The sequence below is a fragment of the Halichoerus grypus genome, chromosome 2 (assembly GCF_964656455.1).
Source record: "Halichoerus grypus chromosome 2, mHalGry1.hap1.1, whole genome shotgun sequence".
NCBI classification, from domain to species: Eukaryota; Metazoa; Chordata; class Mammalia; order Carnivora; family Phocidae; genus Halichoerus; species Halichoerus grypus.
Window position 1 is genome coordinate 209311070 of NC_135713.1, and position 27656 is coordinate 209338725.

At 53.7% G+C, this 27656-nt stretch overlaps 1 protein-coding gene across 9 annotated transcripts in view; it reads right to left on the reverse strand.

Moving 5' to 3' along the window:
• QTGAL (queuosine-tRNA galactosyltransferase) overlaps positions 1 to 27656 on the reverse strand; it is a 118189-nt gene that overhangs the window by 6802 nt on the left and 83731 nt on the right. For all 9 annotated transcript variants that reach the window (XM_036092920.2, XM_036092898.2, XM_078066314.1 and 6 more), the window contains 6 exons: positions 22196 to 22291; positions 15219 to 15343; positions 9146 to 9281; positions 8996 to 9064; positions 8585 to 8659; positions 1663 to 1767 (listed from right to left, as the gene is read on the reverse strand). In XM_036092920.2, the coding sequence (XP_035948813.1) occupies positions 1687 to 1767; positions 8585 to 8659; positions 8996 to 9064; positions 9146 to 9281; positions 15219 to 15343; positions 22196 to 22291 (582 nt within the window). In that variant the 3' untranslated portion in view covers positions 1663 to 1686. The remainder of the gene's footprint in view (positions 1 to 1662; positions 1768 to 8584; positions 8660 to 8995; positions 9065 to 9145; positions 9282 to 15218; positions 15344 to 22195; positions 22292 to 27656) is intronic.

Here is a 27656-nt window from a genome sequence, read left to right on the forward strand (position 1 = left end):
CACAGGCCTCGAATGCATAGCTAGGTTTTTAGCCTCAGCACTGTTGGCACTTGGGGCTGAATAATTCCAGGTTTTTTTGGAGGGGGAGGGGCAGAGGGAGAGAGAATCTCAAGTAGACTCCATGCTGAGCACAGAGCCCGACGTGGGGCTCGATCTCACCATCCAGAGATCATGAGCTGAGCTGAAGCCAAGAGTTGGACGTTCAACCGACGGCACCACTTAGGCGCCGCTGAACTAGTCTTCAGCAACATCCCAGATGCCAGGAGCAAAGCCCCTTCCCCACTCGCACAACAAAACTACCGCCAGATGTTGCTAGATTTTGGGGGTGGGTTCAGCCCCAGTGGGAGACACTGCTCTGGTGAATGAAGTGTGGGTGGGAAATGGTCCCGGCTGAGCAGCTCCCAGGGGGTATGCTGAGCAAACAGGAGCAAGCAGCGGGCACACAGGATGAGCAGTGTTTGAAGCAAGCAGGATCTGCAAAATGGACAAGAGTGGCAGGAAGTATTCAGTATAAAAACAAAGGTGTCTGTAAGAGACGCTGAGTGTGAAGCAGGATGCCGGGTCCTCCTGCCTCGGAGCAGCTCCTCCTGCACCATTACTCGGAACGCAGCCCGGCTTCTCATTCTGACTCCCGCGAGCCCCACCATGAGGCCGCTCCGGGTTACTGGAGCCCACTCGGGATCCTTGCCTCGTTCGTTCGAGCCCTTACCACAGGGTTCCTGCCAGCAGGGTCACCCCTGCCTCCGGCACAAGTCCCTAAGGACACAGCGTCATCAGTGGCCTTGTTGCTTGGGTCCTGAGACAGGCAAAGCCGAGCCGGCTCCGCATCACCCGCGGTCGCTCACGGCTGATGGGTTGAGCACTGGGTTTCCCAGGCCTGGGAGACTCAAGGTGCCAGAACACCCGCAAACACGACGCCCTGCCCACTGCCCGCAGTGGCCAGTTCAGGAAGCCAAGCAGTAACCCTGTAGCCAGCAGCCCGAAACAGCCAGGACACCGTCGATAACTGCCGGCTTCCCTGACTCACCCCTCCCGCAACCGGGGACCCACCAGAGGGGGCCAAACATGTTCCCCTGACCAACCGCGAGGACGGCACTGGGGCCCCGGAGCCCCCTTTCCCACGCCCTCAAGCCTCTGCCATCCTCACGGGACCGGCTGCTGCCTGCCCTGCCAGCTCAGAGCACACAGCCTCTGTCCTCAGTCGCCGGTCTGTACTTCCACATCGCGAACCAAGTCAGACCCAGGAACTGGGCCCCGGGTTTGCCCAACATCGACAGAATCAAACGTCCACCATGGCGGGACCCGAGCGCCCAGCAGCTGTCGTCCTCGCGGCACAGGTGTCTGTCAGGAGCGTGAGCTAACGAGCTCCTGGCATGGCAGACGCCATGCGCTGGGCGGTGGCGGTGCCCCCAGGGCAGGGGAGTGTACGCGCCGCACACACGGTCAGGGACACACGCCCCTCAGGCTGTGGGCTCACGGCTCTGCCTTTTGCTGCATGTAAACCACGTCCTGGTTAAAAACACACTCACACACACGCCCTGCAGGTGAAGGGCCAGCCCCGTAAGGAAGGGGGCTTGCTGGGCATCTGGTACACCTCCCACCTCGCATGTTCCCCCTCAGGGCCGTGGGCCACCCCTCCTTAGCACCCTCAATCCCACGTACCTGGGGGCAGCTGCCGTGGGCCCATCAGCTGAAGTGAAGGAAGTCCCGGCCTTCCTGCAGGTGCAGTGACCTCAGGTTGTCTTCAAATGCACCCCCGGTGAGGTCCTGTGGGAGGAACAGCATGTCTGGCTTGATCCAAGCCTCCCCCAGCCCGCACTGGGACCCCCAGAGGCCCTCCCAAGGGGGCCTGGGGTGGTCGCCTGTGGCCACCTGTCACGTGGTCCACAATGAACTTCTCTGTTGAAAGGGGCTGGAGATGGGGGGGGGGGACATTGTGAGAAGTTGGCCACAATGTCCTGCTGGTCTTCAGTGGGCGGGAGGGGGGGGGTCCCCTGAGGCATACACACCCCCCAGCTCAAACTTGGTCCCTCCCTGCAAAAGGTAGCTGACACAGCGACTAAGGGAAGGAAATGACCCCCACGGGCAGCTCTGCTTCACCCATCTGTCCTGGGCACACCAGCTTTGCTCTTTGTGCCTCGTCCTGGGGCCCCCATGACACCCCTGCCCCGCTTTGCAGGGGTCTGAACCCAGACTCAAAGAAATGTCAACAGACCCCTTCCTGCCCCTCGCTTATAGGCACGGGGACACGGGGACGGTTTGCATGGGGACACGCTGCATGGGGACACACGACATGGGGACACGCCTCACAGGGACACACCGCATGGGGATGGCCACATGACACGATGAAAGCTTCCTGCTCAATTAAAAGACGACAGCAGAGTCAGATGGCACCAGTGGGTTTATATGGAATAATCTGCAAAATGTATTATGTAAAAAAAAAAAAAAAAAGCAGAACACAGAAAAGATACGTATACTATGCTGCCATTGGTTTAAAAAACCATGCAAACACTTATGTTTGTGTTGGCTAATTTTGGCAGAATATTCGAAAAACAGGTGCCTGTAGGCACCTCTCCGGGGATATAGTGGGTGACGGGAAAGGAAGCTCACTTCCCACCCAAAGCCTGCCCTCCAGGAAGGGTTTGCACTGGGGGCAAGGGTTCTAGTTCCCGGCAGTTTTTGGTCCCAGAGAAATAGACCCTTAACTGAGCTCATCTCCTCTGAGAAATTATGTATAATTTGTACAGAATTTAAATTTTCATTTTAAATTAAATTTTCCATGTGGCCTCATAGTTATTGTCCAGTTTCCCTGGCAACTTGGAACCGTACTCATCTTGGCTTTAAACAGGCTTGTTAGGAAACTGCTTTCACACTAGAAAACCCAGTCAGGTGGGCACATGCTGCAGAGAGGTAGACAGGTGGGTTCATGTCACCCCCTCCCCTGGAGTGCAGACGGGACTGGCCACGGCACAGCCAAGGAAGGGGTGGGAGGCCACTTCTGTGATTTGGTGACACGTTATCGTGTCTTCTGTCTCGCTAGCAGACCCTGCCCCTTGCCGGCTTCGAGAGAATATGCTGCCACGTAGAGGGGGCCACACGGCAAGGAACATCCAGCAAAGAACTAAAGCCCTCGGTCCAACACCCTCAAGGGTCCGGCTTCGGCCAACTGCCATGACAACACGGAGGCAGACGCTGCTCCGGCGAGCCTCCCCACGCGACCGCGTCGTGGCTGGCACCTCACCAGCAGCTTCATGAGGGGCCCTGAGGCCCCGCCTGTGGCGTCTGGATTTCTGAACCACAGCAACTGTGAGGTAAGAAATGGTGGCACGCCTGGGTGGCTCAGTCGGTTAAGAGTCCTCCTCTTTAGTCCTAGCCACAGCAATCAGACAACAAAAAGAAATCAAAGGCATCCAAATTGGCAAAGAAGAAGTCAAACTCTCACTCTTTGCAGATGATATGATACTTTATGTGGAAAATCCCAAAGACTCCACCCCAAAACTGCTAGAACTCATACAGGAATTCAGTCAAGTGGCAGGATATAAAATCAATGCACAGAAGTCAGTGGCATTCCTATACACCAACAACAAGTCAGAAGAAAGAGAAATTAAGGAGTCGATCCCATTTACAATTGCACCCAAAACCATAAGATACCTAGGAATAAATCTAACCAAAGAGGCAAAGGATCTGTACTCAGAAAACTATAAAATACTCATGAAAGAAATTGAGGAAGACACAAAGAAATGGAAAAACGTTCCATGCTCATGGATTGGAAGAACAAATATTGTGAAGATGTCAATCCTACCTAGAGCAATCTACACATTCAATGCAATCCCCATCAAAATACCATCCACTTTCTTCAAAGAAATGGAACAAATAATCCTAAAATTTGTATGGAACCAGAAAAGACCCCGCATAGCCAGAGGAATGTTGAAAAAGAAAAGCAAAGCCGGCGGCATCACAATTCCAGACTTCCAGCTCTACTACAAAGCTGTCATCATCAAGACAGTATGGTACTGGCACAAAAACAGACACATAGATCAATGGAACAGAATAGAGAGCCCAGAAATGGACCCTCAACTCTATGGTCAACTAATCTTCGACAAAGCAGGAAAGAATGTCCAATGGAAAAAAGACAGTCTCTTCAACAAATGGTGTTGGGAAAATTGGACAGCCACATGCAGAAGAATGAAACTGGACCATTTCCTTACACCACACACAAAAATAGACTCCAAATGGTTGAAAGACCTCAATGTGAGACAGGAGTCCATCAAAATCCTAAAGGAGAACACAGGCAGCAACCTCTTCGACCTCAGCCGCAGCAACTTCTTCCTAGAAACATCGCCAAAGGCAAGGGAAGCAAGGGCAAAAATGAACTATTGGGACTTCATCAAGATAAAAAGCTTTTGCAAAGCAAAGGAAACAGTCAACAAAACCAAAAGACAACTGACAGAATGGGAGAAGATATTTGCAAATGACATATCAGATAAAGGGCTAGTATCCAAAATCTATAAAGAACTCATCAAACTCAACACCAAAAGAACAAAGAATCCAATCAAGAAATGGGCAGAAGACATGAACAGACATTTCTCCAAAGAAGACATCCAAATGGCCAACAGACACATGAAAAAGTGTTCAATATCGCTCGGCATCAGGGAAATCCAAATCAAAACCTCAATGAGATACCACCTCACACCAGTCAGAATGGCTAAAATTAACAAGTCAGGAAATGACAGATGTTGGCGGGGATGCGGAGAAAGGGGAACCCTCCTACACTGTTGGTGGGAATGCAAGCTGGTGCAGCCACTCTGGAAAACAGTATGGAGGTTCCTCAAAAAGTTGAAAATAGAGCTACCATATGATCCAGCAATTGCACTACTGGGTATTTACCCCAAAGATACAAAAGTAGGGACCCGAAAGGCTACGTGCACCCCGATGTTTATAGCAGCAATGTCCACAATAGCCAAACTGTGGAAAGAGCCAAGATGTCCATCAACAGATGAATGGATAAAGAAGATGTGGTATATATATGCAATGGAATATTATGCAGCCATCAAAAGGAATAAGATCTTGCCATTTGCAACGACGTGGATAGAACTGGAGGGTATTATGCTGAGCGAAATAAGTCAAACAGAGAAAGACATGTATCATATGACCTCACTGATATGAGGAATTCTTAATCTCAGGAAACAAACTGAGGGTTGCTGGAGTGGGGGGTGGGGTGGGAGGGATGGGGTGACTGGGTGATGGACACTGGGGAGGGTATGTGTTCTGGTAAGCGCTGTGAATTGTGCAGGACTGTTGAATCTCAGATCTGTACCTCTGAAACAAATAATGCAATATATGTTAAGAAAGAAAAAAAGAAGAAGAAGAATGTAGCAGGAGGGGAAGAATGAAGGGGGGGAAATCGGAGGGGGAGAAGAACCATGAGAGACGATGGACTCTGAAAAACAAACTGGGGGTTCTAGAGGGGAGGGGGTTGGGAGGATGGGTTAGCCTGGTGATGGGTATTGAGGAGGGCACGTTCTGCATGGAGCACTGGGTGTTATGCACAAACAATGAATCATGGAACACTATATCTAAAACTAATGATGTAATGTATGGGGATTAACATAACAATAAAAAAAATTAAAAAAAAAAAAAAAAAAGAGTCCTCCTCTTGGTTTTGGCTCAGGTCATGATCTCAGGGTCGTGGGACTGAGCCCCGTGTAGGACTCCCTGCTCAGCGGGGAGCCTGAGATTCTCTCCCCCTGCCCCCACCATGTGTGCGCTCTCTCTCTCAAATAAATAAATTTAAAAATCTAAAAAAGTGTGTATTGTATGAGGCTAGCTCATGGTAATGTATTACGTGGCGGTTCAAGCAGAACACAACTTCAGGGTGACGTCTGGGACAGGAGCTGCCCTGGCCGCGCGGTGCCCGGACAGCTACGAGCTCAAGAACGGGGCTGGCCGCCTCCCACACGCCACACGCTAACCCAGAGCCGGGACTGCGAAATCTTCGAAGGAAGCATGGGGGTACATGTTCGCGGTCCTGGATTTGGCGATGGTGTCTTAGCTACAGCACCGAAAACATGAGCACCCAAGTTAAAACCAGATAAATTGGACTTTATCAAAATTAAATACTTTTGTACGTCAAAGGACCCCATCAAGAAAGTGAAGAGAGAACGTGCAGAACGGGAGGTGTTTGCACCGCATCTAGAACATACAAAGAACCGTTATGGCTTCATGAGACAAAACCCAGATAAAAAACGGGCAAAGGACCTGCACAGACATTTCTCCAAAGACGATACCCACGTGGCCAACAAGCCGATGAAAGGATCCCCAGCATCGCTGGGTGTTAGGGAAACGCAACATCATCACCTCAATGAGTGACTACGTGTGGAGATGCTGGTGCCCTTGCGCGGCGGGTGGGAGTGTAAATTGGTGCAACCATTGTGGAAAACCGGTGGTTCCCAAAACATGGTTACCCTGTGACCCCGCACGTCCTCTCCCGGGCACACGTTCACACGGAGCTACACACGAACGCTCAAGGCCGCACTGCTCTAACCGCCCGGCTGGCTTGTTCTTTTCTGACAGTTTCGCCACCGTGGGCCTTAGAAGTTGGTCACCTGCTGCTGTGGAATGAGCCCCCGCCAGGCGAGCAGCCTGGGACGACACATGTTGGCCTCTCACGGTTCCACGGGGCTGGATTGCGGGCCCGGCCATGGCCCAGGGGCCCTGAGTGAGTCTGCCTCACGGCCAGCCCGGACAGCCTCTCCCACAGTTGGGGGGCTTCCCCAAAGTGGCCCCATAGCAAAGGGCAGAGTCCAGCCTCTCGAAGCCGCGCCTCCTGCCCCGCCTGGGGCCCTTCTCGGGCCACTGCCCCTGCCGGACCAACGTCCGCATTCTGGGGTCACAGCCTGGCGGGGTCGCCCTCCGTGGGGGCACCGTCCTGCCTGATGCCCTGCACAGACATGGTGGGCAGCTAAGTCCAGTCAATGCCAAAGAGGTTGGGGTCTTAACCAGCCACCAATGAAGAGGGATGCTCCCCTCCCTGCCTCCCTCCACAGGTTTGTTCTAGTCCTGCTGTGTGCAGGCTTATGTCCTTGAGCCCAAGGCTGGACGCAGGGATGGGCAGGCGTGTCCTGCGGGTCTCCTCCCTGATGTTGACAGACTCTGCCTCCCTTCTGCAAAAGCTGCTGCCTCCATGAAGGCTTCTGGTGTCTGGTGACTGAGGTTCCAGCCCAATCTCACGGTTGGAAGCTGGTGAAGTGGCCGTGTGTGTCCCCCACGACCCCCAGCAGAAAGCACAGGGCCCTTGCCACCCATCAGCCCCCATCCCCTCTGGGGGACCCACTGGGGCAGGGCTGAGCCAAACTGGCCCCGTAGCTGGGACTCCAAAGTAAAAGATGACACTTTACATTTGTATGTGTGTGTACACGAGAATATGCCTTTCTGACCATGAAGAACGATTTCCTAAAGAGGACACTAAAAGTGTTCATCGTAAGGAAAATGTTGATGAACGCCGCTGCGTTAAAAGTAACTTTATCTGGGACGCCTGGGTGGCTCAGTTGCTGAGCGTCTGCCTTCGGCTCAGGTCATGATCCCAGGGTCCTGGGATTGAGTCCCACATCGGGCTCCCTGCTCAGCGGGAAGCCTGCTTCTCCCTCTGCCACTCCCCCTGCTTGTGCTCGCTCTCTCTCTCAAATAAATAAAATCAATCTTCAAAAAAGCTTTTTCTGGAAGAACCTGTGAAAAGGCAAGTCTCACGTGGGAAAAAGTATTTGCCACTCCAACCGAGGAAGGACTGGCACCAGAGTGTGCAGAGCTCCTGGAAATTACAAGGCCAGAGGCGCCCGAGGGCACCGCCCAACTGAGCCCTTGTCCGGCGGGATAGGCTGGGACGAGCCCTCGCGTGGCCTCACGAACATGCGTGCATGGAGGGCACCTTCCGAGACCCTTCACATCTGCTCCAAAGTCACAGGAACGTCACAGCTGTGCCGTCGCCAGGCCGGAAATGACCAGGCCCGCGGTCAGATGTGGGATGTTAGTCGGGAATGAGGAATTCAGTCATCCGGCCACACAGGCCAGCCTGACACGGGCAAGCAGACCGGCCTCGTGCCCCAGGCCTCACGCCGTGTGACCCCAACGGAGCTGAGAGGCGGGCGCAGCACAGCCCGGCACCCATGCCCCTGTGACCTCAAGGGAAAAGGCAAGGATACGGGGGGAAAGTCTCCGGACAGCCCTGGGGGCAGAGGCCGTGGTGCTTGGTCAGAGGTGCTTCTCAGTGACGCTTTTACTGCCCACAGCCCCTCGTCTCTGCCAGAGCACCTGATGAGCCCCCGGAATGTGCCCCAGGTCTGGCACTTAGCAAGTTTCCAAAAAAATGTTGCTCTTACAGAAATGCAGCCCATTTTTTGAGGGCACCATGGTGGCCTCTTCCAACATCCTGGGCAGCCTCCCGCCCTAGTGTACAGCTTGAGACCGGTGGCCCAAACCAAGGGCATGGATGTCTGGCTGCATGTCAGACGTCCGTGATCCCACAACTGGGGGCCTGTACCAGCCACACGGTCGTGTGACCCCCGCCACGGCCATGGCTGACACTTACCAGCTTCACGCAGATGACGAAGGGTGGCTGGGCAGCTCGGAAGTGCAGGATTGGAACCCGAGGCTTAGGCCTTTCCTGAGAAACAAGAGGTGTTGTGGGCTGGGGTCCATGCTAGTCCCACGGGACGCCCTGCCATGCTGGACCGACCCCTCACCCCTGCCCAGCTCCGAGGTGCACGGCAGATGCACAGACCTGGGCCAGGCGGGGACACAGGCCACTCTGGGGCCCGAGACCCCCAGGAGATGGGGGCCACTGCTGCTGGGCCTGGCAGCTGTCCAGACACAGGTGGCCTTCCCCAAGGAGGAAGGTTCTGGGCAGTGGCCCCTCCTTGTCCCCTGGGACAGAGCTAGGGGTGGTGTGAGCAACCCATGTGGGACTGAGGCCTTCCCTGGGGTCCTGGGTCTCACACACCTGAGAGTCCTCGTGGCAATAGAAGCCTTTCCTGATCTTGTTCTCGTCCACGTCACAGAAGGCAACCACCTGGGGGGGCACAGGACACCAGCCTCAGGGACGGGGGGCCCGGGGGGACAGAGCTGCTGGGCTGGATGGAGGGGGGCCCACCTTGCGTCGTGTCCCGGCCGTCAGGCTGCGGTAAAGCCGGCGGCCCTGCCTGCCCGCGTTCCAGATGGTGAAAGCTGCCCAGTGCGGCAGGACCCGTTCTTCCAGGAAGCGGACACGGTGGGTCCAGATGGTGGTCCTGGGGGGGGAGTGGGGCGGGTGAACCAGGTGGGCAGGGCCTCTAGCTGCGCCCAGACCTTCCTCCCCACCCAGCCCTGGGCACAGCAGGGCATGTTCTGGGGACCTCCTCTCCAGAGCTCACGAGGTACTGGCTTGATAAATGAATGAGGGAATGAACAAACGAACCGCGCTCGCACTGCCTCACCCGCCCTCACAGCCCCACGTGGACCCTAGGATGTGCTGTTCTCACGTCCATGTACTCAGAGGCCCTGAGGGATGCCAGGCACAGACCCTGGGGAGCCTGAGGGGGATGCAGCCACCCTGACGTCCGGTGAGCTCGGGTGCGAGGTCTCACGGCTCCGCTTCCTGCAGAAGCTGCCCAGACCGCCAGGTGTTCTGACGGCTGGGCCGTGGGCGCACCGGGGCTGGCGGGTGAGTAGCTCCCCGATCCCGGCCGTTAGCGCTTCCAGAGCATCCCACCAGCTCCAGACGGTCCAGCCCACGGCCAGGCACGCGCAGCTCTGGCAACACCCAAGAAGCGGAAGTTTAAGAACAAAAGACCAGGGACGTGCACGTGAGTTCTGGTGAATGGGAAATCCTGAGGACGACGAAGGGACAGGGAGCTTCGGGTAGTCACTGCTAACGGTTTTCGCCTTTCAGGCGGAGGATGTGCCGGGGCAGCCCGTGTCAGGAAGCACTGTGTGGGGTCCCCACCAGTAGAGGGATGTGCGCCGCGCGCGCGGCTCAGCAGCGGCTTCCTCTCCTGTCCCCAGCCCTGGTGGAGTTGTCAGCACAGGGTCGTGACACTTCTCGAGTAATTCCTTCTCTTAAATAGTCCGTGCTCCTCAGTGTGAGGTGCAGATTGAAGGAAATGCCCATCACGATGTCTCGAGGGGTCTGTGGACGTGACCAAGGGAAAGGCGGGCCCCAGTCCAGACCCCAGGAGCTCAGGCGCCCGCTGGGGGGCTGCGGGGCCTGCTCTGGCGACACTGTAGATGATGAGCCGACACAATTTAGAGATGGCCACAAACACACCTGCTTTGTGGGCCACAAAGCACTTCCGGCCACCGGCCCTGTTCCTGCTCAGGAATGCCATCTTTCCTGGTGCTTTTAAGTTCTGACCCAATCAGGAAGATTCCTCAAGAGTCTCCTTCCTTGCTGCACGGCAGCAGTGTCCCCCCGCAGGGGCTGCAGCGAGCGGAGCGGTTTCCCCAAACCCACAGACGTGCCCCCTGGTGGCCGCGGCCCCGACGCAGAATGCGGGGTGTGCCGGCCCGGCTGGAGTCAGCCCCGCTCCGCAAGCAGGACGCAGAAAGGCCTTGGCAGGAGGTGGCCTGGAGACAGGCAGCACCCTGAGGTCACGCATGAAGGGGCAACCGAGAGGCTGAACGGAAAAGCAGTTTTCGGGGAGAAAGGCAGAATGCTACTGTGGACATGACGTTTTTAAACAGGTAATGCATATTGTTCAGGGAGACACCGCTCACACCCCGGACAGCGCTGGCCTTGCTGAGGGGCTGGGAAAGGCAGCCGGGCGCAGGACGTCGGTCCTCCGTGTCTCTGTCTCTGGATGTCTTAAGTATTTCATAATGAACGATGTAAATGCTGACCGTTCTTGGTTTAAAACAGAAAGAACAGCAACCAGGGAGTGCTTTCACAGGAGGGCTTCTGGGCAGAGAGTTTGAAGAAATTCAATTCTCAACAAGCCTGAAGGTGTAATTAAAGCTCATTACTCTGTGAGGTTTTGCCACTCACAGCACAAAGATTTTAATCCAGTACAGAAACTACATGAGATCACTTCTTTTGTGTTGTGGGTGGCAAAGCCTCACGCTGCAAAAAAGAAAGAAACCGCTCAACATAAAAGAGACTGATCCCACGCGAACAAGATGAGGACTTGTGGGGACAAAGCCCAGTTGCCTGTGGCCTGGCCCTTCCTGGACACACAGGCTTCTGCCACAGCATGGGCCACCACCAATTCCTACAGAGAGATCCCTTCAATGTGTCTTCAGAGAATCTAACATTGGAACACAGAGACAGGAACATTCATGATGATGACGACAGAGGAGATCCCCAAAGTCCCACACCTCACAGCCTGCAGATCCCCGAAGTCCCACACCCCACACTCTGCAAGGAGATCCCCGACGTCCCACACCTCATGCTCTGCAGGAGATCCCCGAAGTCCCACACCTCACAGCCTGCAGATCCCCAAAATCCCAAACCTCACGCTCTGCAGGAGATCCCCGAAGTCCCACACCTCACAGTCTGCAGATCCCCGAAATCCCACACCTCACAGCCTGCAGGAGATCCCCGAAATCCCACACCTCACGCTCTGCAGGAGATCCCCGAAGTCTCACACCTCACAGCCTGCAGGAGATCCCGGAAGTCCCACACCTCACAGATCTAATTTCTATCTAGTTCTATCACCCAACACTGGTTCTAATTTTCTATTAGCGCACACTTGCTGGAATTCCTGTATGGACTAGTTGTCATTACGAATGGCAGAGACGAATCCTGCCTGTTGGAGTGCTTCGTGTGAGCGGAATCCCACAACGTGCATGCCCTTGCGCCTTGCTTCTTCAGTAAGCAAACTGCTTTGGCATTCATCCCTCTTTTAATGCTGAGCAGCATTCCATTACAACCTCCATTCACTTGATGGACATTTGGGTGGTTCCCAGTTCTTGGCAATATTAATAGTGATACGTTGAACAATGTTTTCACTTCTTGTGCATTAAACACCTAGACATGGAATTGCTAGGTCACAGGGATATTAGTTTAATAAAGAAGTGCCAGTTTTCCAGAGAGGGATGTACCATTTACAGTCCTGGAACAGTGTGTGACCATTCTGCTAGATCCACACCCTTGCCACCATTTGGAATTTGCAGATATTAATTTTAGCCCTCTTGTTGGGTGTGTAGTGGATTTATATTATTTATATATTACATATTATTGTTTCGTGAAATGTATTATAAAGTATTTGCCTATTTTGATGACACTGTCTTTGTTGCTGGGGTTCTTTACGTGCCTCTTACTTGGTTCTCCTTCAGACACATGGATTGTGAATATCCCCATTCAGTCTGCAGTTTGCCACTCATGTTCTTAATGGTGTCTTTTTATGAACAAATGTTTTTAATTTTGATAAATCCACTTTATCACTTTTTAAATGGTTAATGATTCTCATGTCCTTGCTGGTAAGTTTTTGCTGATCCCAAAGTTGTGAAGGTGTTCCCTGTTTCCCTCTAGAAGCTTTCTATTCCAGTTGTTTCTAGGTTTATATCAAAGATCCAACTAAAATGAGCGTTTCTATGGGGCGCCTGGGTGGCTCAGTCGTTAAGCGTCTGCCTTCGGCTCAGGTCATGATCCCAGGATCCTGGGATCGAGCCCCACATCGGGCTCCCTGCTCAGCGGGGAGTCTGCTTCTCCCTCTCCCACTCCCCCTGCTTGTGTTCCTGCTCTCACTCTATCTCTGTCAAATAAATAAATAAAATCTTTAAAAAAAAAAATGAGCGTTTCTATATGGCATGAGACTCTTGTTCTTTCCTTCTTTTCCCACGTGGATATCCAGTGGTTCCACTTGTTGAAAATATCTTCCCTTTTCCATTAAATGCCTTTGGAGACTTTGTTGAAAATCAATCTATTGTACAATTTTCAATGTGTTTCTGGATTCTCCATTTCCCTGGTCTCTCTTGATGTTTCCTGGGAACTGAGTCCTCAAATTTTACTCTTTTCAAGGTTGTTGAGGCCATTCTGGGTCCTTTAATTTTCCACGTGAATTTAAGAATCAGGTTATCATTTCTGCAAAGAAGTTCAATCCACAGCTCAGTCTGGGGAGAACTGATACCAAAGTCACCCAATCTTCCAACCCGTGAAGGTGGCGTCCCTCAGTCCCTGTTATGGGCTTTAATTTCCCGCTGCACTTTCTTGTAGTTTCCAGAGGACATACGCACCTTGTCACATTTACCCACAAATGTTTTATTTTTGAGGCCATCATACATGTTTCTTAACTGCTATTTTTAGTTGTTGCAAATGTGCAGATGGTGTGCTTTAGTGAATTCCACAGATTTGGACATGCCATTTTAATTTCATCAAATTAAATTTTTTTTATTTCCTTTGTGATTTTTTCCCCTTGGTTGCTTCATTTCCAAATATTTTAGATTTTTAAGATATGTTAATGACTTCTAATTTAATTCTATGTGGTTATAAAACATACCTTGTATGATTTTAATCATTTGAAATGTATTCAGAGTTGTCTGTCCTGCACCTTAAAGGAATGTATTCTGCAGCTGAGTGTCATGTTCTGTAAATGCCAGTCAGGTCAAGGGGTTAATTCCAGTCCTCTGGACCTTGCAGAATTCCCCTGCTTCTCTCAGTCACTGAGATGGGCTTGAAAACCTCCAACTGTAATTGTGGAGGTAATTTGTAATTTGTCTACTTCTGTCTGGTTTTGTTCACGCGCCTGGAGACTGATGAGACGTACACGCACACATCTGGGACTGCTTTGTCCTCCTGTGACGAGACCTTTACCCCACGGTGCAAATCACACTCGCACTGAGTCAGCTTCATGACAACAAACCCCAAACAATGATGCTCCACTAAAGCTACTGTGTAGAAGTTCAGGTTTAACAGTAAATAACCAAAATCAAGTTCTTTGGCTGAAAGCTGGAAAACAAAGCAGCTGAACTTCAACACACATGCCAATGTCCGAGGACCTACTGAGTCGATCTGGGGCCCCCCGATGACGCTGCACAAACCGGCACCCCACCCCTCAGTGTAGGTAGACGTCAGACCTCCCCAAACAGAGGCTGCCCAGTGGGAAGCCACAACCTCCCGAGGGGTCTCACACCCTCCAGGGAAACACAGCTAACCCCACCTCGGAAAGATGAATGTGCACCCTTCCTTCCCGTTCCCAAAAGTGAGCAGTGTTACAACCGCAAGGCACCAAGGGGTCACCCGTTTGTAATGGTAAGAAACACGCGACATGCACACACAGTTCAAGCTGAAGAAGTAAGAACACACACCTGCCTCCGTGTTCCACACCTGCCGCCCCAGCAGTGCGCCCACCGGCTACTGGGGACCTGGGGGCCGGGCAGGTGGCAGAGGAGGGCGAGAGGGAGCGGGCAGGCCCTCTTGGCGGGGACAGACAGGGCACACCGAGGCACCAGTAACAAGTCAGACGCGCACCTGGCACACCTCACAGCAGTGGAGAGCAAGACTTCCCAGGCACATGTGCATGAGCCCTACCTCGCCGTAGAAAAGCGAACAGACACACAGCCTTTGTCCCGGGAACCCTGTCCACAGGCCCTGAGACAGCTTCCCCATGAAGGCCACAGGCTCTGCACACCCGTACCAGGCATGCTCCCAGATTTCCTGCCTTGTGGTAGAGACCTGACCCAGGTGACCTGTGTCTGCCCCACTGACGTGGCTCAGACCTCGGCAACTCTGCACTCTCCATCCCGTACCTCGGCCAGCCCCACGCCCTTGACCCTGGACCTGGACCCCTCATGCTCAACCCTGGACCTCGGCAGCCCCACGCCCTCGACCCTGGGCCTGGACCCCTCGTGCTCAACCCTGGACCTTGGCAGCCCCACGCCCTCGACCCTGGGCCTGGACCCCTCGTGCTCAACCCTGGACCTCGGCAGCCCCACGCCCTCGACCCTGGACCTGGACCCCTCGTGCTCAACCCTGGACCTCGGCAGCCCCACGCCCTCGACCCTGGGCCTGGACCCCTCGTGCTCAACCCTGGACCTCGGCAGCCCCACGCCCTCAACCCTGGGCCTGGACCCCTCGTGCTCAACCCTGGACCTCGGCAGCCCCACGCCCTCGACCCTGGGCCTGGAGCCCTCATGCTCAGCCCTGGACCTCGGCAGCCCCACGCCCTCGACCCTGGGCCTGGACCCCTCATGCTCGACCTTGGCACCTCGCCGGCCCCCAAACCGTGTCTGGAGCCTTGGGGCCTACGTACTCGAGGACAGAGTGCGTGGCAGCGTTTGGGTGGTAGCGGTAGAGGAGGAGGCTCTGGTCCACGCGGACGACCCCACCGCCCTTTCTGAGGTGGTTGTAGAAGAACAGCAGGTCCTCGGGCACACCCTGCAGGGCACAAAAGAACGTCAACCATTGCTGGTGTTTCTGCCCACGACAGAAGACACACCTGCGTCCAATGCTTCCCGCGTGTGCATTAATTCAGGCAACTGGAGATGGGGCGTCACCCCGGCCTCACGTGCGAGGTTCCAGCGAGCGACCCACGCGCCCAGCCACCGAGCATGCAGACAAGGACGTCATCTCAAGACAAGGAGGTGCTGATGGTGAAAAGCAGGGGCTGACGGGGCAGACCAAAGCCGCCAGCATCACCCTCGCGTACGCCTCCAGCCTGAGAAACGGCCCTCCCCGCTGAGAGGGCCTCCGCTCTGCAGGGACCCGAGAGCTTTCTCCTGGGTTTCCCCGGCTTGTGAGAACTCAGCGCCCACCCTCCTGCTAGCCAGTCGGGCGGCCAAGCTCAGCCTTGACAACGGAAGGGGAAGCCAGACACCAGGTCTGCCCCCTTGACTTTCCTGAATTCAGAGGGAAAATCAGGTGAGCGGAGGGGTCTGGATCTGGCTCACCTTCCTGGCCGTCAACAGCACGGGACTACAAGTGTACCAGTGAGCAGAGCCCGGCGGTGCTGGGGCCTGGGCACCCATGGCACCAGGAGACGTGGCCCCAGGCAAAGGCCGGTTTCCTGACTGCTGCCTGTCCCACCTCCGGGCCAGCTCGCAAGCGCCGCGTTTGGTTTCGTTTAGTTTAGCGCCAGTCCCACAGCCGAGCCGACTGCGTCCAGTGACGCCCATGGCACTGAACTTTGGCCTCTCCAGGGCCTCCGGGCTGCTGCCTGGTTTGCCTGTCTCCTCAAGAGGAAGGTCGCACAGCTGGCCCAGCAGAGCCTGGCGGCCGGGCGCCCTCGGGAGATGGAGCCCCCGGGGCAGGTGCCACCTTACCAGCGGCACCGGGCAAGCCCGTCCCCAGACTGGCCGCCTGCACCAGGTCTCAGCAGGTCGGCAGTGCACCAGAACACCTCGTCTGCTGGCTGAGCAGGAGGGCGACTGCTGCACACTGCCGGAAAGGTGAGCCACACCTGGACGTCAGCTGGACGGGGTGCACTTCCTGACTCGGCTCCTGGTCCCAAAGCCGGCCCCGAAATGCTAGTTAGTGCCCACGTCTGTCCATCTGGCTCTGTAAAGCCACCACTGACCTGGGAGTCCTGGCCAAGGAATCTCAGACACACTTGGTTTTATCGAGGGCGACCCCGAGCCGGCGTCCGAAAGACCCCACGTGCGCCCAGCAGTGACAAAGCAGGCTGAAGGGAGCCACGGGGGCAGACCCTGCGACGCCCCACAGCGGTCTGGCTAATGGTGGGGAGAGTCAGGAACACTGTCGTTCCCGACATGGGGCGGACAGACTTGAGGGACTAGTTTCTACAGAGACTGATAATATGAAAGATGTATAGTAAAATGTTAAAAATCAAGTTTCACAACTGTTTCCAGCTCTGCTGAAAGTCTGTCCACAGTAAAATAAACACAAAGGAGCCACGCCTGAAGCTCAGATCCGCTGTGTGGTGACAGGGTCACAGGTGATTTGTATTTTTTTTCTAATTCTCTGCATTTTCAAAGGCACCTTTATTTTTACAAAAGACTTATTTATTTATTTGAGAGAGAGGTGCATGGCGGGGAGCAGCAGAGGGAGATGGAGAGGGAGAAGCAGGCTTCCCGCGGGGCAGGGAGCCCAACTCAGGGCTCGATCCCAGGACCCTGGGATCAAGACCTGAGCCGAAGGCAGACGCTTAACTGACTGAGCCACCCAGGCGCCCCAAAAGTACCTTTAAAGAGCAAATTTTAACTCTGCACACTTTACAGCTTTAGGAAAAAGGTGCTCTTTCTTCTGATGACCTGGAAGAACTCACCCTCAGGGTTTCCTTATTTCTGGCAAGAAGGAAAGTGAGAATTTAGTTGAAGGCAGCACTGGGGCACCACGGCTCGCGGCGAGGCGGGGTGTCTGTTCCACTGGCCCTCCACTCACAGTTCCTCGGTTTTCACTCCTCCCCACCTGGTGGGCTCCCTGGCGGGCACATGTTCTCAAGAGCTCAGGCTCCTCTGGCCAGCCAAAAACTCTAGACAGAGGCCGTAATGGCAAGAGTGACGCGGCCTGGGGAGCCAAGGACGCTGGGGTAGCTGAGCCCATGGCGGGGGGGTTCCTGGGTGCACTGAATGGTCCTGTGGGTGGGGATGTAGCGGGCAGGGCAGGCACACCCCTGAGACTTGTGAAAGGGGACTGGGATCTCATGGGACAGAAGGAAGCACAGAACGGGCCACCGCCCCTCACGCCAGCCCCCACACACCCCAGAAAAGCTGCTGCGCTTCCCTGCAGTGGCAGGAGGGGGCGGACTGCATGAACCCCGAGAATGCAGGGATGCAGAAAGTCTTCATCTGGATGGAGCTGGTGTGAGATGAAAGCAGAAAACCAAACGTTCCCACAACACAGAAGACCCCAACCATGAGACAGACCAACACTGAGCCCTCCCAGCACCTGAGAGCGTGAGGGAAGCCCCCAAGTCAGAAGGCCAGGATGCACGAAGGAGTCGTGGAGGAGGGTGGGGCAGAGGGTGCGGGCCCGGCTGGCCGAGGTGCGCGGCTCTCAGGCACACGGCCCTCCGGCAGCACACGGTGGTGAAGTGGTGCCTGTGGATTCGCTAGAATACATCAAACTGCACCTTTTCACAGAGGAAATGGATGGTATATGAATTACACCTCAATAAACCTCCAAAATAATAGAGGGTGGATTGAATTCAAAAAAGAAACAGAAAGGGAGCGCCTGGGTGGCTCAGTTGGTTTAGCGTCTGACTCCTGATTTCGGCTCAGGTCATGATCTCAGGGTCATGGGATCGAGCCCCGCGTCAGGCTCCCTGCTCAGAGGGGGTCTGCTTGTCCCTCTGCCTCTGCCCCTCCCCACATTCACATGTTCTCTCTCAAATAAATAAAATCTTAAAAAAATAAAAATAGAAAGAGACAAATACAGAAATAACCACTAGAACAAAATATAAACCTTCAGTACCAAGAGGAATTTAAGTAACCCAAGAGTGGGTGGCGGCTCCTGGCTCCAGTTGGCCGAGTAGCTGTCCCTGCAGAGATGACGGCCGTGCCCAATGTGGAGGCCGTGGGCGGGACAGCCTGAGCCACACCGTGGGGCAGGGACAGAGCAGACAAACCGGGGATGGAAGCCACAGCCTCACTGCCCCAAAGCCCACAGGACAGAACTTGGGCGGCGCAGCAAGTGGAAGTGAGGACATCCCAGAACACAGAAACCAAGATGGGAGGAAACATCCACAAGCGGGTACTTGACAGAGAATACCGACAACCTGACAACCGCAAAACCACCGACTCGAAAGTGGGCAAAAGATTTGGACACTTCATATAATAAATGGCCAATCGGCACATAAAAATCGTTCAACACCCTTAGTCATCTTGGAAAATGCAAATAAAAGCGGGAAGCCTCAGCCTCTGGCAGGGATTCTGGGGGCTGCACATGGTGGGGGAGGCGGGCGGCCTCTCCTCTCACGTAGCAACTCCAGCCGGGGCTCCTCCCATCAGAAAAGCACATCGGAAAAGTGTCTGTTGTGTGGCCAGCCTCTCTGGGCCTCCGGTCCGGCCCGTGGCTGTGACGAGCCTTCTCCAGCCCTTCCCACCCAGGCCAGCCTGCTCTCAGAAGGCATGTTCAGAACCAACAAGAGGCCCTTTTGTTACTTTTCTTTTTGTGGAAGGGCCTGAACTGGTTGCCCAGCAGGGGCGTTCAGATTCCTCAGCCTGGCAGCCGACGCTGGTTACCGCGGCTGGATGCCATCCTGGGCCATGACTTTACCGGCCTCCAAATCTCAGACTCCCGTCCCCCTCCTAGACTGCCTCTGTAAGTGCATTTCCACCTTGCATGTTCCCGCTCACAGCCACTGTTTCCATGCCCCCTTGGGCCCAGCTCACTTGTGGAGTCTTGCTGCCACCCTGGTCTACACCTTGGTCACCCCCACATCATGTAGCACCTGGACTGTTTCCTGCTGCTTTAGCCACTTGCCCTTCTGTCCACAGAGTAGGAACCGCAAGCTCTTGGCCCTGGATAGACCTTGGTTCTTCACTAAGGCCCACGGAGAATTACCTGAGGATCAGTCCCCAAACCCATGGCCAGCTCTCAGGGCTTCTGTGTTCCCCTTGGAGCACACTCCATGAATAACTTCAGGTGTTCTTTCTCTGGGAATGGCATTAAAGAACGATGGAAACACTTGATGTTCTTCTTGTCCTGGTGGTGGGCTCTGCTGCCATCTGTGATCTGCCTTTTTATGCCCTAGACCCCCCACTTGCTCCAGCCACAGCCGCATCACAGATCTAGTCCTGGCCCCTGACCCCTGGTCCCTTCTTCCTGATCCCAGATCTCTAGTCCCTGATCCCTAATCTCTGGTCACTGATCCCTGCTCTCTGGTCCCTGGTGCCTGATCTCTGATTTCTGATACCTAGTGCCTGAAATATGATCGCTGGTCCCCAATCTCTGGTCCCTGATCCATAGTCCCTTAACTATGATCTCTGATCCTTGGTCCCCGATCTCTGATCATTGGCTCCTGATCTCTGGTCTCTGGTCCTTGAACTCTGATCCCTGGTCTCTGGTCTCTAGGTTCCTGATCTCTGACCTCTGGTCCCCGGTCCTTGGTCTCTGATCCCTGATCTCCAGTCCCTGGTCCTTGATCTCTGATATCTGGTACCTGACCTCTCATCCCTGGTCTCTGATCCCTGATGCATGGTCTCTAATCTTTGGTCTCCAATCTCTGGTCCCCGAAATCTGATCTCTGATTCAGATTTCTGATCCCTGGTCTCTGATCCCTGATGCCTGAAGTCTGATCTCTGGTCACTGAACTCTGCTCTGGTCTCTGACCCCTGATATCTGATCCTTGGTGCCTGGTCTCTGATCTCTGGTCCCTGAGCCCCCATACAAAGCCCCCATGGATGGGCTTTCTTTTCCCCCAGCTGCTTCTCCGGGAAGAATTACTTTGAGCTAAAAGGCTTGATGTACTTTGAATCCTCAGACTGCTCAGGGCTGTGAGTTAAGGATGTGTCAGATCTTTCTATCAGTGTTTCCCCGGGAATGTCTCCTGATGCCCATTTCTGGGCTATTTTCTGCAGAAGAATATGAAAGCAGGTGCTTGGATTCAGCTCCAATGAGAACAGTGGCTTTTTGTAGCACCTGCTAGAAGGGGGGAGTCTTGCTGGGCTTCCCTTCACCAACCCCGTTGGCATACTGTCAGGGAGAACTTGTTAGCTGAGAAGCCCCCCTAAAAAGAAAGCTCGGCCATCTCTCCTGCCTTGGCGCCTGCTGCCCCTGGTGGAGCTGAGGCCCCTGAGACTGGGGACCCCTGGGCAGGGTCGTGCCACACGAGTACAAGTTCTCTCCCAGTTGTATGAATTTGGGGGAGAAACAGAAACACAGGGATGGTGCCCAACACCCTAAAATCATGAATCGGCACACCTCTGTGACAAAGTGACCTGGTCTCCCATCCCGGCAGGGGGGCAGGGGGGCAGAGGGGAAGGTCGGTCAGTGCAGAGCAGGGTGATTCACGTGTCTGTGAGGTGTGGCCCAGGCTACGGCTGGAGAAGCACGGTCCGGTGGTGGCACCCGTGCTCCCTGCTCGGGCCAATCCTAGGGACACGAGGTGGTGCTGGTGGCAGCCTGGCACGGCGGGGAGACCTGCTTGGGGCAGGCCCCTGGTTTACATCGTGGCGCAGATGCTGCTGGCCGATCCCTCAGGGGCTCTGGCTGGTAAATGTGTGAGAATGGCACTATTCCTGGAGGGTGTGTCTGGTGGCTGTGAGGGACACGGTCCAGCACGTGGGGCGGTGGAGGCTCTCCCTCCAAAATGACAGGCAAGGGCTGGGTGGGATCAGGGTGGGGTTGGCCCTGAGCTGAGGGTCCATGTGGCCGACTCTGACTTGCCTCGACAGGAGGGAAGTAGGCTCAGAGCAGAAGGACAGTGGCCAAGGTCCCAGGGCAGGCGGTGGAGCCTGGGCCTGAGTCGCAACCCCTGCCTCCCAGCCTGGGGTCTCCAGACCCCCAAGAACCCCGTGGCCCCGACCCTCTGCCAGCGTCTGTGTCCAGGCTCCCTCCTGCCCCCAGCCCAGCAGTTGGTAGGGGCGTGGTGTGGGGCCTCATCAAAGGTCCAACAGTGCAGGCCTGATGGGCCCCTCACATACCCGATCCACTCACTCCCACCACGGAGACTGGACCTCACATTCTCAAAGCCTAATTTAAGGGAAGTTTGAAGGAAAATAAACTGACCCTAAGATTTCCTTTTCAATTGGGTGTAGGAGCATTAACTGTAAGACTGTTTGTGGGGTGGGGCAGAGAGAGCAGGCTAGAGGCCGGGTCCCCATTTCTGGGGCACACACTAGAGACCAGTGTGGGCTGAGCTCTGCAGGTGGGGCCCCGCAGGTAGGAGAGGATTTAGAGGAAGAGCCCATCCCAGTTTGGCCAGAAAGCCCAGGGCCACCGGCCCCTCTCCTAAGGTCATCCAGAGGCAGCATGGATGTGGACAACGTCCACATCCTGCACTTTGCCAAAAACAGCTTTTAAACCAGGATGAGGAAGCCTGGGGTCTGGGCCAGGCAGGTGTGAGTCAGGCACAGATGCCCTGGGCGCCTGCAGCCTTCACGTGGAAATCCCAAGTGGGTGCCAGGGCTCCAGATGCTCTCTGGACGCTCAGCCCAGCCAGCAGGAGAAGTGCTGGAAAGGCCTTCACAGAAGATGTTTTCTGAATCCCTGGATCCCCAGAGGGAGCACAGCACCCACAAGCAGGTAGGGCTGGGGGATTCACACCCAGGGGATGACAGGGCCTCCCCTGGCCCGAGAGGAGGGGATCCACAAGGGGCCCATACTTACCTGTCCGCCCTCGTCAAATGGGCCCACGTGGGAAAACCATGCTCGAGAGCAGAACCAGGTGGGCATGATCACAGTTGGGCCATTGGAGGTAAAAACCTAGAAGCAATTGACACTAACATAATTATCAGGAAAGAACAGCTTGTCACAACTTACAATTTATTTTCCACAAAGTAGAATTCAGAAAGTGACAAACGAATCTGCCCTTCTTTGTAGGAACAGGAGTTCGAGGGACTTTACAGACAGATCCACAGTATCTGGTGCCAAAGGCCAACAGATGGCGGGGACAGGGGCCACGAGAATCAGTGGCTCCACCTGGGTCCTGTTCCCGGGTGAACGCTCACTGACTGGGTTCAGGAAGGAGGCCCCCCTGCTTTTGACTGATGGTGAAGTTTCACATGAAAACAAAAAATAAACATGCAGCTTTTAATTCTGACATGAAAAAACTGAAACAGCATAAAAAGTTAGCTTGGATGAAATGGATGGATTCCTCCAAAGACACAAACCATTGAAACTGAAGAAGAAACAGAAACTATGACTAGATCTATAACAAGGGATTGAGAGAGCAGTTTAAAAAACCTACAACTTCCCACAAAGAAACGCCCAGGTCCAGAGGGCTTCATGAGTGAATTCTATCCAATGTTTAACGAATTCATATCAATCCTTCACAAAGTCTTCCAAAAAAACAGGAGATGGCAGGGACACTTCCTGACTCATTCTGTGAGACCAGCACTACTCTGATACCAAAGCCAGTTGAAAATATCACAAAACTATACACCAAGATCCCTTATGAATATAGTTGCAAAAATCTTCAACAAAGAACTAGTAAACTGAGTCCATCATTATATAAAAAGGATTCTACACCATGACCAAGTGGAATTTATCCCAGGATTGCAAGGTTGGTTCAATGGATGAAAACACAGGTGATGTGATACACCATATTCATAGAACAAAGGATGACACCACACAATCATCTCAATAGATGCAGAAAAAGCATTTGACAAAATCCAACACCTTTTCATGACAAAACCAGTCAACCTAGGAGTTTGCAAAACTCCACAGCTGATATCATACTTAAAATGGTGTGACACTAAATGCTTTTCTTCTAAGATGAGGAATAAGACATGAATATATGTTCTGACCACTTCTATTCAACATTGTGCTGGAAGTTCTACTCAGAACAATTAGGAAATAAGAAAAATAAAAGGCATTTTATAATACTTGGGAAATGAAGAAGTAAAATGGTCTCACTTTGCAGATGACACAATCCTGTAAGTAGAAAACCCAAAGGAGTACAAACACACACACACCCTTGCACTAATGAATGAGTTCAGCAAAGTTCCGGGATACAAGATTCACATACAAAACTCAATTGTATTTCTATATACTCGTAATGAACAATCCAAAAATGAAGTCAAGAAAACACTTTGATTTACAATAGCGTGAAAAAGATACTCAGGAATAAATGTAACAAGAGTGCAAAACTTTACACTGAAAATCATAAAACATCTTTGAAACAAATTAAAGACCTAAATAAATGGAAGGACATCCCATTTTCATGGACTGAAAGATTAAATACTAAGATGTCAATACTTCCCAATTAATCTACAAAATCAACAACCTGATGAGAAGTCTTTCAACAAACAGTCCAGGAACAACTGGACATCCACATGCAATAGCATAAAGTTGTACCCTTACCTCACACAATACACAAAATTAATGCAAAGTGGATCACAGACCTAAACACAAGACCTCAACCTGTGAAACGTGTAGAAGGAAACTCGAGTGTGAGTCTCCATGACCTTGGATTAGGCGTTTCCTAGGTCACCCAAAGCACAGGCAACCAAGGAAAAACAGACAAACTGCACCATTTGCGAAGCTGCCGAAAACAAGGACTTGCACGTCTTCGCGGGGTGGACTCCGCGGCACGCGAATTCTAGCTCGGTGACGACGTCGGCGAAGACCACGACGCGACAGGGCGCCGGGCGGCTCGGGGCGCGACTTCAGGGCCTGACACCGCGCCCCGCGCCCGCCGTGCGGCCCGTTTGGGACTCTCCCTCCCTCCCTAAAAAACGGAACACCGTGTGTACAGCACGCGTCAAAACCAGAACCCGAAGCAGGAGCGAAAACCGAAGGGCCCTCTAGCAAGCAGATCGTGTTCACGTCAACAGTAACACTGCCCGCTGTTCCACCAGCAAAGAAGGGGTGCTCTGGTATTAGCAGAGAATCCCAACCCAGGACACACAGGCTCCACCGCAACCACGGGCACGTCCGGAGAGGAAACGGAGGAGGCTCTTTTTATAGGGGGTGGGGGGGGGTGGGGAGGGGGTGGATTGTTGTAAACAGAAAGTCCATTGGAGTAAGCTGGGAGCTGGAAGTATGGTGGCTTCTCATTGGCTGGGCTGTGGCCGCCTCCCATTGGCTGGGCTGTAGCCGTCTCCCATTGGCTGGGCTATGACCCTCTGTCATTAGCTAGGCTGTCTGCCATTGGCTGGGCTGTGACTGGCTGACTCTCATTGGCTGGGCTGTGACCATCTCCCATTGGCTGGGCTGTTGCCGGGGCAGCAGGAAACCTTCCGTCCTGGAGCGGGGTTGGTAAAGCGGTGCCCACCTGCAAGGTGCCTCTCTTCCAGGTGGGTCTGTAATTGATAACCAGTGCTGCGCAGAGCTCCCCCTGCCGGCCTCTACCCCAGCCTAAGTGAGGTTTCCTCGCTTCAGTTAGAACATTTGGAGTGATTCCACAGAACATGTAACTGTATGGAGGAAATTTACCAGCTGCCAATGACTGCTGGGATCATACAGGATTTATTTTCTGTATTTTCTGGATTTCTTAAACATCAACAAAAAAGCAAGATTATAGTCGGAGAAAAAGGTAGCTCCACCTTGAGAAAACATTTTTAGGAAAAAATTGAGAAAAATATATGTAACTATATATTTAGTTTTATAATCAATGTAATTTCTTTGGTTTATAAAGAAAACACTCAAAGTTTTATGAATGGAATCATTAATTTTGTTTTCTGAAAATGTTTTCTGTGTACAAGATTGATATACGTTCATTGATACAAAATACAGAACATCATGCAGAAAAAACTAAAACCATCCCTAATTGTACCACCCAGATAAATAAACTATTACATTTATGGTGTGTTCCCTTCCAGGCTTTTTACCTTGCGGAAAACATTGCAGAATGTGTACAAGGGTGTGTGCACACAAACCATGAGCCTCTCTGCCACCCGCAGTCCTCACACTTCTGTTAGGGTTTCTTTGGGGGCAGCATCTCCGTGCTGGGCACGCACAGGTACGGGATGTCCTCCCCGGATCTCTCCTCCCATGGTCTTCCCTGACCTCCAGTTGCTCCCTCTTCAGGGGCTTCTTTTATCTTGAGCATCTCAAGTCACACCCTAGAATGCTCCTGCCCCCTGCTTCAGGACGACAGGACTTCGAAGGTCCTATGTGAGCAGTGAGGGCACCTGCAGAGGTCTCCCCACCAAGCGGGTTGCCCTACCTGGGACAGGCCCTGGTCCCGTCCGTGGGAGCCAGGGGTTTCTGTCTGAGCAGCAGTGGGCCGTGCTGGCACCTCCTTGGGGCCCAGAGGGTGGAGAGGGAGCCCCGTCTCCCTAATGAAAACAAATGGTGATAGATGTTACGTGTCAACAAGCCTGGCTGGTGGAGAGCTGGGCCCAGGGGCTCCACACCCAGGCATTTCCTTTCTTGGTTTATTCCTTCTAAACGATAAAATCTGGACTCAGGCCAGTGGCAGGTCATGAGCAGGGCATGAGCATGCGATGTCCATGAGAACATGCCAGATACTCAGTTCCAAGCTGGATCCAGAATCTCAGACAGTTTCTCCCGCATTGCGTGGCTATGGGTGCATCACAGGACCCAGCGCCTGGAAGCTGGCGGACGTAAGGCTGCAGGCTCAGAGCAAAGTGGGAATGAGCCCCTCATCCCGACGTGCCTGGGAAGCTTTTCTTCGAGTTCTGAGAGCACAGCGAGAGTGCGCAACACAGGTGTGAACTGCGTGGGTCTACTTACACGTGGATTTTTAAAAATAAATACAAGACAGTGCCATAAATGTATTTTCCTTAAGATCTTCTTAGTAACACTTTCTTTTCTCTGGCTTCTTTTATTGGAGGAATACAGTATGTAATATATGTGTTAATTGACGTCATGCTACCGATAAGGCTTCTGGTCAACAGTAGGCTATTGGCAGTTAAGTTTTTGGGGAGTCAAATGTCATCCATGGATTTTTCTGCAGAGGGTCGGCACCCTGAAGCCCCATGTTGTCCAAGCATCCACTGTATCTGGATGTGGTTTCGGTACTCCAGTGACTCACTGCCACTGAGGACAGGCCCTCTCTCCCACGCTTCTGCTTCGGTACCGTTTCCCCGGCAGCTGCCTCAGCTGTGAGCTCGCTTACACGATGACTGTTGAGGACGGGGTCATCTGTGTTTGCCTTGAGCCTCCATGGTTCTGAGACCCCTCATTTCAGCCCACACACGTCCACTCCACCATGGGGGGCTGTTAGCAATTCTCGGGAACTACATGTCCATCACGTAGGTCACTGGGCTTCCTCTTTGTGGGAAACATCAGTGGCTGCCTGCCTGTCTGGCAGGTTCATAATTTGCATTTTCCTGGGGACGAGGGGCGTGCAGAGTGCTAGTCCAGTGAAGCACACATCCAGACATCTATCACCATTTTACACAAAACGAGCCAGGTTGGGGTGGTTACACAAATCTGTGCACGTGCGGTAAGACTCAGAACTGTATACCGAAAAGGGAAAAACAGTCAATTTTATGGTATGTTAATTTCTGGACAACTAAATGTTCTTACTTTTAAATGTTTTTTCCAGGCTTAATGAAGCCTGGAAGAGGGCATCTGTTTACAGAACAAACCCAGAGGCACACACAGTGGACCAGCCGCAGTCCCTGCACACCCCCGCCGTGCGGCCCAACACGAAGACCCAACAGGCGAGACGGGCCAGTGCGGAGGGACCCGCCTGCAGCTCCCGGTGGTGCCTCGAGGCTCAAGCTCCCCGCCGCCGTTCCCCCTGCTCACGTCTCTCTGTGGGGACGATGCTGGCCACAGGTGACGGGAGAAACCCACTTGTGGAATTTTCTCTTGGGCAACTTGTGAGGAAACGAGGCCAGAGCGGGGACGAGGATGTGCACACGGGCACTGTTCCAGGCACTGCTGACCCGCCATGCAGCCCGCGGGAGAGCAGAGGTCAGGGGGCAGGCAGGCCGGCAGGACAGAGCTTGAGGCAACAGCCTTCTAGAGTTCACCCGTCTTCAGTTCCCTTCACAGTGTGAACGAAGCCCATGTTTTAATGTGATGTGGTGTGGACTGTGTAGGGAACCGTGGGAGCCAAGGAAGGCCAGTGCCCACTCCCTCGGCACCGGTGTCCCCTCCTTGTCCCCCAGGACCCAGCGGGTGTGAGCAAGGAGCTAGCAGAGGCCGTCGG